Source organism: Glycine max, chromosome 8 (genome assembly GCF_000004515.6).
Source record: "Glycine max cultivar Williams 82 chromosome 8, Glycine_max_v4.0, whole genome shotgun sequence".
In the NCBI taxonomy this organism is placed as follows: Eukaryota; Viridiplantae; Streptophyta; class Magnoliopsida; order Fabales; family Fabaceae; genus Glycine; species Glycine max.
In genome coordinates, this window is record NC_038244.2 from 33,617,542 (window position 1) to 33,630,135 (window position 12,594).

Consider the following 12,594-nt stretch of genomic DNA (forward strand, 5'->3'; position numbering starts at 1 on the left):
CTTTTCCTAACAAAAATATAACTTAATATTTTTCAATTATAATTAACTACAAAAAATATTAACAAGTAAATCATAACTAATTTATGATAAGATAATTTTTAATAAAAAATAACTTATTAATTTATAACTAATTTTTAATTAATTATTTTTTACATATTTTTTATAATAAAGACTAAAAAGTAATTAAAATACAAATTATAAAAATTAAGAAAATTATTTTTAGACTATAGAGACTAAAAGAGAATTAAAATATAATTGAAAAAAATTATAAATATCACTCTTAAATTATAGAGACTAAAATAATTAAAATATAAATTATAAAAAAAAAATTTAAACTAAAAAAACTAAAAAAACCAATAAAACTAATAACCAAATGTTAACCTAAAAAAATTTAAAAGTATTGCCTAAAGACGTTACATTACTCGGAAGAGTGGAGTAAGGACGTGTGTTAGCTGGTTAATGAGGAGTCCTGATATTCTTCTTCGTCTTCATCGGAACCCTAACCCCTTCGGAATCGGAAGAAGAATCATCAATGGAAGGAGTGCTGTCCGCGAACGAGCAACAGAGCATGGTCTCTTCCTTCCTCGAGGTCGCTCAGGGCCAGACCGCCGAGACTGCGCGCCAGTTCCTCCAGGTTTCTTCACTCTCTTCTGAATTCTCAAATTAGGGTCACTCGTGATTTCGAAGAATTAGATTATTATTGTCGTTGTGAACAGATCTACGAAATAATAATAATAACAATGTTGTTGTTGTTGTGATTGATGTTGTGACAGGCCACAAGTTGGAAGCTTGAGGAGGCTCTTCAGCTGTTTCTGATAGGGAGTGAAGGTGGGGCGGTGCCGTTGCCGGTGCCGCCGCCGCCGTTGTTGCACACTCCGCCTTTGGAAAATGTCGATTCCTGGACTGATCAACAGCCTTTGAGGTAGTACCATGACTCTGATGGACTAACTCAGTAATTGTTTGTTCTGTGTGTTGTTGCTTTTAAACTTGCAGTTGTTGTTTTTAGTGAACCAAGGAAGGACGCCGCGGCGGCTGCAAGTGAAAGTATTGATCTCAATGATGCAGAAGAAGTGCGCCCTCCCTTGCCTGTAATAAGGGAAACTCTCTATGACGATGCAATGCTGTATGGGTATGTTTTGCCTTTCATCATTTATTTCTTTGCTTTGTTGGAAATGCATATTATTCGGTGTTTTTATCGTTATTTGGATTGCATAATTGTATAATAAGCAACTCTTTGTCTGTTTGTGCCTTTGTAAACTGTGAAACAAAGTCAGGTGAAAAAAAAATGAATTGTTGTGACTAGGATGGTAGTCTTGTTATCCATATACACCTGGAAGGATTCAACACTGTTTTAGTGGTGTGTATGTTAATGCTTGATGGCGATCCACTAAGAAGCATAATGCATTAATGCTGACAGTTTTTTTGTGGAATATAAAATGTATTATATACGGTGGTGTTTTTATTACCTGAAGAACTTTTAGATTTTGTTTTTTGTCTGACTTTTAAAGCCAACAGTTTTTCTCCACGTATTTTTGAAAATACCCTAACATTAACACTTAAAGTTAATGTTTTTCCCCTACACAGGCACTAAAGTTTGGGTATTTCAAAAAATATAGGGACTAAAACCAATGTTTTAAAAGTTGAGGACTAAAACTAAAATTTGGAAATGTTTCAAGGACTCAAAACACCGTTAACCCTATTATGTACTTATCAGAACTATTAGATTGTCTTGCATATTACTCTAAAGTATGTTACAGTTGGGATCTTTTGTTTCGTTTCATGTTTATAAATTGCGGGTGTGGTTACGTTGTGATCCTTGACAGTGTAGGAGATTGTGGGAAAATGTGACTGATGCAATTGCAATTGCGGTTGCAGTGGGTTAAAAAACCTTTACATTGTCACCGCAATTGCAGGCTGCAATAATTGCAATTTAGAACCATGCCTCATAATGTAAATTACATAAATACTTGTGTGAATGAAGTGACATTGTAGTCAGAATTCAATTAATGCTGTTTTATTAGTTGTCTTATCTTTAGGAAATATCTACCTGTGTTTTAGTTTGGCTCATTATAAGTTTACTTTGTTTTTCCGTAATATATATGTGGCTTTTGACATTCAAACTATTCATTCATGTTGTGTTTTGTGACGTTTATGCAGAGCATCAAGGGCCAGCCATCGTTCCCACGAACCGAGCTCCCTGGTTGCATTTCGTAACTTTGAAGAGGAAATGAGACAACCAGGGGTTTGGGAGTCGGAACAAGGTGCTGCTTCTACAGCAGAGACTTCTCGAGATAATCTTGCTTCACTTTATCGCCCTCCATTTCATCTAATGTTCAATGGTCCTTTTGATAAGGTAAATATGCTTCTTAGTTTGGATTTTATGGATTCTGTCAAAAGTGGAACTTAGTCAAGCCTAGTTCAGCCAAAACATCTTTTTATTTAATTTGATTTTAAACATGAGCCTGCAAAGCCAAGCTCAAGCTCAACCTTATTTCTTAGACTCATCTTGATTATTGTTTATAATTTTTATGCTTTTCAAGTATTAAAATATAGTAATTACTCAAATTTTCACTCTATTTTCTTGATTTCTTACATAACCTCTATTTTAAAAGCTAATAAACCTTAACACTTGCATGTTATTTAGATATTTTTAAAATTTAGTCTTCGCACAGCTTGCTCTGCCTTGCATTTTGAAAATGCACTACACTTAAATCCATTTAAGCATAGTAAGCAAGGAATGAATGGGGCCATCAGTCAACAATCAAAACACCAAAATGACTGTTAATAGATATTTAGATTAGATATATTTAGGTAGGTATTGTTCTATCAGTCTTATTGTCTTAGTTCTGTGTCTTTTAGCTTCATCTGTTATTATTTCAAATTATTTTGACTGCTGTAAAAGATTGTAAAACAATTTCTGTTAATAAAATTCAGAGCACTGTCTGAACACATCATCAATTCCATTCTTCAACTCTGGGATATCTTTTTTGGTTAAATTAGTTTTTTAATCCTCCAATTTATTTTTTAGATTCAATTTGGTCCTCTAATTTTTTTGGGTTCTATTTGGTCCTCTAATATTTTAAATTGATTCAATTTGGTCCTTCAATCTAAATTGTACGAAATCACACTTTGTGGATGTTCAAAACTGCCACTAAGTGGTTTCAAATTGCCACAAAATTCAAATTTCCCAAAAAAATGAATCGTTTTTAAAAACTAGAGGACCAAATTGAACCAAAAAAAACTAGAGGACCAAATTGAGTCGATTTTAAAAATTAGAGGACTAAATTAAACCCCAAAAAATAGAGGACCAAATTGAACCTAAATAATAAATTAGAGGACCAAAAAACTAATTTAACAAACCTAAATAGAGAACTAATTTAACCAAAAAAATGAATCGTTTTTAAAAATTAGAGGACTAAATTAAACCCTCTGTTTCTGTTAATAACTGAAATGTAAAATGTTGGGGATGGACATCTTGGCTTACTGTTTGGAGGTTTGAAGGCAAAGAGAGGACTCTAGGTGTAGGTGTAGGATGAGAAACTATAAGGGGGTACATCTGCCATTTCACAATATTTTTGGGTGGACTGATGCCTGATGGCTTAGTTAGTCATTTTGTTTCTATTAGATGTTAGGCACTCCTATGCTATACCGTGTGGAAAATATGACTATGGGCAAAAGAGGGTTTTACCCTTTTCGGCTTTAACAAACAGACTTGACTACATGGAAATGGGTGTGGGAAGCAATTTGGTAAAGTTAGAGGTTGTGTGGAATACATCTGAAGAGGTGGGAAATGAGAGGTAGGCTATTATTGACTATTGAGTGAGGATTTAGGGGGGAGTTACTGGTTTTGCAATGACCTGTTTCTACTCTGTAGTATGTCAGGATCCAAATGCAAGGTATGAGACTTGAGTCACACATTGAAGTGTGGGGTTTATGAGGCCTTGGGCTCTTCAAATGTAATTGCTAGCTTTTGTGGTTCTCCCGAGGTTTTTATCAATTGATATCGAAGCTTTCCATTGTGTCTCTTTGTTGCAAACAAGAAGTGCAGGTGGTGAGGCCTGCATTATAGTGTTTGTTTATGACTAGTCAAAAGGGTAGTGCTCAGTCAGCTTGTGTGGGTGCGAACTGCCTGGGCTGTTGGTTGGGGTGAAAAATGAATGGATTGGATAAATTTCCTGTTTAATATAATGGAGTGGATAAAGACAATCCACTAATCCATTTAATACACTAAAAATTCGTTTAACAAAAAAATCACAAAAAATGCAATCGCGGATCTTGCACCACTGTGCTGTTCAGGAAAGGCAGAGCAGTGAGGTTTGAAAGCCATTTGCAGAGTGGAGTCCTGGTGATTTCAGAATTAGGGATTGCGTGATAGAGATTATTGCTTTTTGGGCTTGCGGGTCTTGTGCAAATTAGACCTCACCTGATAAACCTTAGAGTCTGATTTTTTTTTTTTTTAAATTCTATCTGTTAACACTCACGTGCCTTTTTAAAACATAAGAAATAATTGTTTTTTTAATTCGATATTTTATGTTAAAACTCAAGTGGCTTTTAAAACAAAGAGTCACATTTGTTTTTTTTATTCTTTTTTCCCCTTTTTTAACGTAGAGTTGGGCTTCCTTATTTTAAAATAGTCCAACAGTAGCCTATTTATTTCCATTGCTTGCAACCTTTCAGAATCATTCTGTCACTTAAATTTCTTTCCTCTTCTAAAACTCTGAACACGCCAGCCTTCTTATCCAGTCCAGCGCCTCTGTTTTTTACATGTAGCATCAATTATTATTTTTTTTGTTCTTTTCTTTAGTCCTTCCTCTTTCTTTTTCCTTTCTCTTTTTTATTTTACCACAGTTTATTCCACACACACACACACATAACACTTGAATCTGAATTGTATATTCTAGATGCTTAAAGAGAATGTACCCTTGGCTGTTTATTTATAGTAATCAATGTTTAATTAAAATAATAATCTAATCCCTTCATTATAGGGATAATAATCAAGCTAAATCAATTACATAAAAATAGTAAATAGGAAACTAAATCAATAACGTAAATAAGGAAACAATCCTAATGTAAATAAGGAAACAATCATATCAGAATGATATCTAATCAGAATCATATCTCAACCCTCCCCCTCAAGCTTGAGTGTATAGATCATATGCATCCAGCTTTGGAAGAAATGTAGGATGTCCTCGACTGTCTAAGTGACTTGGTACAAATAACTAGTACTAGTGACTTCTCCATAAATTAACTTCTCTCGCATAAAGTGACAGTCAATTTCAATTTCATTTGTGGAAGACCTATAATTATTCAAATTGAAGGCAAGACTAATGCATCTAGGACAATTGTTGGGACTAGTGCACCTAGGACATAAATGGGGCCAGTATATTTGGGACAAAGACTAGGGCTAGTGAATCTAGGACATAGACAAGGGCCAGGGCATCTAGGACAAAGTCAAGGCCATTGCATGTGGGACAAAGATAGGCTAGTGGAAGCCATTGTTGAGAGAGACGGGAACCAAAAAACACATAACAGTACTTACGTGTTAGAGATCTTTAGGACAAACAGAGATCAGATTTGGGAAGATTGGCGGTCGGCCAGTCTGTCAGTTTTTTTTTTGAACGGCCAAAAGTATCATATATTATAAAAGGATAGTACCAGGGGTACTACAAAGATACAAATAGAAAGCCATAAGCTGAGGCTAGAGAGTAAAGGCTACAAAAACCTCCCCAACAATAAACCTTACAAAACCCACCCAACCTTCCCATACTAGGAGAAGGCGAAGGACATAGATGATGACCATTGTTGAAACGGAATGGCAAAGTCCTTTTCCCACCCCCTCAACCAAGACCAGGTGAGAAAAATTGCATCATCCACCAACTTAGATGATGACCATTGTTGAAACGGAATGGCCAGTCTGTCAGTGATGTTGCTGGTAGAAGAGGACACCGTCACGCCCCGACAGAAGGTTTGCATTGGGGCTGTTTGGCGCGTAGAAGAAAAGGCGCGTGAGTAGTATGATGCTGATGTTGTGTCCACTGCCATGTAGATTGGCAGAAGACGAGTCACGTGATGGTGTCACCAGTCGAAAATGTCGTCGGAACGGCGACAGTGGCGATTTGCAGCGGAAAATGTAGAAAATGTCGCTGAAAAGCAAAAACAGATGAAAAATGATAGCTGGAAAAGGTATGTCGAGTATAAAGGTCCACTAGAATGTGGAAATAGGTAGTCAGAAGAAGGGAGACAAATAGAGGACAAACAAAGAGGTCCATCAGGGACAGTAGGTCGTTGGTGGAGCACAATTTTTCATTATCCCTCAACCTGGCTCTGATACCAACTTGAATATCTGAATTGTATATTCTAAATGCCATATCTCAACAATAATATTCAAACCACTATGTGATTTCCACTATTTGCCCCCGATGCTATCCGTTATATGATATAGCGGATTTTTAGCTTTTTGCAATTTTCCATGATCCACTATTGACAACATTGGTCATAACTCATGTATTGCGGCCAATGCCAAGAAACTACTAATTCATAGGTTAAGGTAACTTATAGAAGAAGAGCAAGCCTGTTAGACTTAAATTTATGCTAATTGGTAGTGAAGGTTACTAACACTAGGTACTAATGGGGATGATAGTTCTAATCGAACCTATTTGCTTCTCTCTTGAATTTACTTTCTTCTATACTCCCTAGTTAGAAATTTGAAAGCTGGAAGATACGAGTATAATTGGCAGGAATGAAATGGACGTGATATTGGACAAATCCATTTCTCCAATTCCAAACTGATTCAATTGAGTCACAATTGAGTTAAATTGGTTTGGTTTGGATTGGAGAAAGAGAGAGAGGAGAGAGAGAAATGAGTGGGGGAAGGGTATTAAAAATTAAATATAAAAAATATATTGGGTTGATTTTAATTCATTTAAGTATTAATTAAATGTGTTGAGAATCACAATGAGATAGAGTTTATAGACATATATCTGATTTAGCGGAAACTTAATATTCTCTAATCATTTTTTTTTTGGAAGGCAGAAAATATATATTATTAATAAAAAGAACAACAGTACCAGAGGTACTGGTGAACTATAATTGAGTACAAGACACCTACAGTGTCACCCTCCAAAAACAAAAGGAAACCCAACACTGACCCCAACACATAGGATAGCTATACCAAGCCCATATTAACCAAAGTACTCCACAAGGTTGGAAGACCAGTGATTGAAAGAAGTGCTGAAGTTTTCTCTGGTTTTTAACCATGACCATAGCAGGAATAAAGCATCATCCATCACTTTGGAAGGTTCAAAGTGATTGCCCTGGAATATCAATAGATTCCCAGCACCAAACAGAATTGAACAAAGTGAGTTGCTGGAGAAGCTGAAAGTGGTCCTACCATCTGGTTCCACCTCAAGGATTCCCACCATAGACCTCTGGTCATTTTACAATTGAAAAACAAATGGCCAGCCTCCTCTTGATCATACCCACAGAGAGGGCATTCATTTTCTTGAATGGGCACGTTTCTTCTAAGGAGGTTATATCTAGTGGGTAGTCTATCTTTAATAAGTCTCCAAGAGAAAACCGCGACCCTTGGGGGTATTTTCAGCTTCCAAATTGTCTTGAAGATATTTGCCTCTGGGATTTGTCTATTACTGGTCATCAATATTCTATAAGCTAACTTAGTGGAATACACGCCACATGGATCAGCTTTCCACACCATGATATCCTGCAGATGAGTCTGAATTTGTGTAGCATTAATTGCTTCCATAAAAGCCACAGCTACATCTTGTTCATGATCAAATAAATTCCTCCTCCACTTTAAATCCCAACACCAATTACCCTGATAAAAGCTTCCCATTGTCGAGATGGTACTATTCTGCTGTCAACTAATCATGAACAACTGATTATACTGCTGTTCAATATTACAGTCAACCCCCAACCATTTATCTTTCCAAAATTTAATTTTATCCCCACACCCGACCTTCCATACCATCTGCTGATGGATAGAGCTAAACTCAGGCTGCTGATTTAGTTTTCTGAGATCCCTCCACCACTGGGAATGCCAGGCTTTGTCTCTGCCATTATTGAGTTCTGCCCAACCTCCATATTTGGATATCAAGATTCTGGCCCACAACTGATTTAGATTAGAGGATAGAGCCCAGATCCATCTACCCAACAGAGCTGCATTGAATTTAGAGATATCCTTGATCCCGAGACCCCCATCCTCCTTGGGGAGACAAATTACATCCCACTTCACCCACGGGATTCTCTAATCATGTGTAATTAATTCAATAAAAGCCTAAATAAACTGTTTTCTGTGGTGCATTCAGACACACAGTTTCTGCTCTATATGCCTTTGTTTTCTCTTCTTTTTTTTAAAACAAATGATCCATTAGATTTGAAAATTGAAGAGGATGGATCACTAACCATCCATAAAATTGGATGGATTTTCTCGTGTATGGATTAGATGGATGGTGGATATAGTTTGTTTTGCTACTTCTAGTTGTGGGGTGTGGTCGATATTAGGATTCAATTGCAAGGTGTGGAACTTGAATCCCTCATTGAAAGGAGGCTAAATATCACTTTTGGTCCATTATTCTTTAGTGTTTTTTTAGTACATCAATTTTTCGTTAGCAATGTTACTGTTCCGTTAATTTTTAAAATTTAAAATTCTGGCGGCTAAAAATTGCCACTATCTTTATTTTATTTTTGAAGAATAAAAAATGCACCACAAACCCAACAACATAGGCCCTTAACAAACCCATTCGAGTGTCTCTCTTATTCCTTCCCAAACCTAACAACAACCACTTCATTCTTTGACATCATTCTCCCAAATCTCAAACACTCTCCAAGACTTCCCACCTCCCGTTGGCACCATCACATGGCCCCTTCACTCAACCCTACCCTTCATCACCTATACCCCTAGAAACTCCATCCCCTTCACAATCACCAAATTCAACACTAACTTCAACACCCTATCTTCAAACCTCTCAAAAGTCAACATCCACCACCAAAACCTAATACCCCCTTAACCATTTACCATGAAGAACATTCTGTCTTAGCGCTTCAACTCACCCTCTTCCCAAACCAAGGGTTTCCGATAGGAATAACAATACATCACACAGCCCTTGACGGAAAGTCTTCAACTTTGTTCATGAAATCATGGACACATTTGTTCTCACCTCAATACCTCAGCAGAAGAACCATTATCACTACCGAAGCATCTAACACCTTTATTTGATATAGAGCTGTTATAAGAGATCCTTTAAGGATTAGTGAAATCGTGGACTCGTGGTTGAGCTTTGGTGGAGCCACCAATGACTGAAGCTTAAATGTGTGGGAGAACCATGACGGATATCAAACCGATTTGATTAAGGGTAAAATGTATAACTGATGTAAAATGTGTTATTTAACGTCAGTTAAACATATAACCAATGTTAAAATGTTCAACAAAATTACAAAATTGCCAGTGTTTTTTTTTACAGTGGTTTATAATTTTTGAGATAAAATAAAGCTGCCACTATTTTAAATTAATTATTGTTAAATTATTGTGTTTTATATTAATTTTTGTCTTGTTGTAGTTTGTTTTTTTTTCTCTCTTTTTCTCTGTTGTAAGGTGCCTCAGTCTGCACCTCTGCTCTCTCTTTTGTACTTGTTGACCTTTGTATCATTTAATATATATAAAAGCTTAAGCTGAGTGTGTCCTAGATAGAGACACTCAAGCATTATCCCCAAATATATTGTCTAAAGTATTATTTCAAAATTTAACAGAACACTAATGTCATTAATGGAAACTTGAAAAAAGGACCAAAACAAAACCTTTCGAAAAGATAAAGGACCAAAGTGAGACTTTTAAAACTTAATATACCAAAATGAAAAAAAATACTAAAACGTAAAGGACCAAAATTGACATTTAGCACAGCCCATCCCAGGAGGTTTCAAAGTCTGAAACCTCACCATGCACCTGTGTTTTATGCGTCTCCGTCAAGCACCTGCAGGTTACATGCTGGTCTCTGGTCGTCAGAACTTCATTGCGATGCCAAGGTTATGTTCTTCGGCTTCCAGTTCTGTTTCAGCCCTCAGATCATCATTTTGTAGCTGTTTGGATAGTTGGTCTGGTTTCCCGTGCATGTACAATAGCTGTTTGGCTGTGAATTTGGGATTTAGGGGCTCGGTCGTCTCTGTTTTCTTCAAATATGACTGTCACAAGCACTACTCTCCCTTGCTCTGGAAACCGAGTTAGCAGTGGAAAAAGTGATCGCCCTTGGTGTTCCTATTGTAAGAGAATAGGCCATACACGTGAGACTTGCTACTCCTTGTATGACTTTCCTAACAAGACAGCACACATTTAAATTTAAAAAATCTAAGCCAAGATTTTCTGATGAGGAATATCAAGAATATTTGATGTTGAAATCCAGCAGCCAAGCTCAATTATGTTTGGTGCCAAGTGTTTCAATAACCTGTATTTCTCAGTCATTGGACAGTCAAGGTCCATGGATAATCGATTTAGATGCTTCAGATCATATTTCTGGTAATGCCTCTTTATTTACCTTTGTCTTCTCTAAAGTTTCCTCATCTCATAACCTTAGCCAATGGGTCTAAGGTAGCTTCTAACAGTATTGATAAAATTTCACTCTCCTTCCCTAAACTTGGAATCTGTTCTTTTTGTTCCTAATTGTCCCTTCAATTTGATTTCTTTAAATCAGTTAACCAAGTCTTTAAATTGTTCTGTAACATTCTATGCTGATTCGTTTGTTACAGGAACGTGGTACGGGCTAGACAATTGGAGTAGGACATGAATCAGGAGGACTCTACTATCTAGAAACCAATTCTTCTGTGTCCTGTTTAGCAGCCCCATTTCCCAAACTAATTCATGATCGTTTGGGTCATCCATATTTGTCAAAATTGAAGAAAATGGTTTCTGGTCTTAGTAAACTGCAAAGGTTAGAATGTGAATCATGTCAATTAGGCAAACATGTTAGGTCTTCTTTTCCAAAGCAAACTGAAACACAATGTACTTCTCCCTTTCTACCATTCTTGATGTACTTGGGTGTATTTAATGAAAGATAGATCTGAACTTTTGTCTATTTTTTACATCCTTCAATGAAATCCAGAACCAATTTGGTATAGTTATTAAAGTTCTTGGGAGTGATAATGCCAAAGAACATTTCTCTTTTACCCTCGCTTCTTTTTTATCCTCACAGGGCATTTTGCATCAATCTACTTGTCCCCATACACCACAACAAAATGGGATGGCATAAAGGAAAAATAGACATTTGGTTGAGACTGCTCACACCTTATTGCTCAATGCAAATCTTCCTGTTCATTATTGGAGTTATGCAGTTCTCACTGCTAGCTTTCTCTTAAATAGAATGCCCTCTTCAATCCTTGATAATAAGATTTCTCTTTCCATTATCTCTCCAAATGAACCCTTATATCATGTGTCTCCTCGTGTTTTTGGTTGTACTTGTTTTGTCCATGATGTTTCTCTAGGGCTGGACAAGCTTTCTGCAAGGACAATTAAATGTGTTTTTCTTTGGTACTCCCATCATTAGAAAGGGTATCAATGTTATTCTCCAGACACTAAAAGGTTATACATGTATGTAGATGTTACACTCTTTGTAGAAACTCCTTTCTTCTTATCTTCCATGCAAGATTCCAGTATGAGCCTCCCAACCAAGAAGAAAATCAATTCCATTTTTCAACTAAAAGTCTATCTGCTCAAAACCACTTTCCAATTGAAAGTCCATCTCCTTTCATCACTTCTCGACACAAAACACAAGGAACAAATTCATTACAGGATGAGTCACTTGATTCATGTTCTGCTCCATTAGTCACCCCTATGATGATTCCTCATGATGAAAGCCTTGGTTGGCCTATTGCTATTAGAAAATGTATTTGATCTACTCGAAATCCTCATCCCATTTATTTGAGTTATCACTATTTGTCTCCATCATATTTCTCCTTTGTATCTTCTTTGTCTACTATTGCTATTCCCAAAAATGTTCGTGAAGCAATTCCTGAATGGAAACAAGCCATGATTGTTGAAACGTAGGCTGTTGAAAAAGTGGCACATGGGAGCTGGTTCCTCTTCTCCTAGGCAAGAAAACAGTGGCCATACACTCAGATATATGGTCTTGATTACAATGACAAATTTTCTCCTATGGCAAAAATTACCACTGTGTCTCTTCTTTGCCATGGCTGCCATTTGCCATTGGCCTCTACATCAGTTGGATATTAAAAATGCTTCTCTTCATGGCGACGTGGATGAAGAGATTTACATGGAACAACCTGGGCTTGTTGCTCAGGGGGAGTCTGGTTTAGTTTGTAAATTGCATAGATCTCTCTATGGGCTCAAACAATCTCCACGAGCCTGGTTTGGAAAATTTAGTTACATTGTGGAGGCTTTTGGATTGAAACGCAGTGAAGTGGATCAATCTGTTTTTTATTGTCATACATCTCCTGGGAAGTGCATGTATCTTGTTGTCTTTGTAAATGTCATAGTTATCACCGGGAATGATGTTGCTAAAATCTCCCAGCTGAAATAGCCAGTCATTTTCAGACTTAAGACTTTGGGTCCCTTAAATACTTCCTTGGTAT

At 36.7% G+C, this 12,594-nt stretch overlaps 1 protein-coding gene across 1 annotated transcript in view; it reads left to right on the forward strand.

The window, feature by feature from the left end:
- The first annotated feature begins 407 nt into the window (after positions 1–407).
- LOC100780532 (plant UBX domain-containing protein 7) overlaps positions 408–12,594 on the forward strand; it is a 30,299-nt gene continuing 18,112 nt past the window's right edge. Inside the window, exons 1-4 of the mRNA XM_003531904.5 lie at positions 408–634; positions 774–922; positions 1,007–1,129; positions 2,158–2,353. Of these exons, the coding sequence (XP_003531952.1) occupies positions 533–634; positions 774–922; positions 1,007–1,129; positions 2,158–2,353 (570 nt within the window). The 5' untranslated portion in view covers positions 408–532. The remainder of the gene's footprint in view (positions 635–773; positions 923–1,006; positions 1,130–2,157; positions 2,354–12,594) is intronic.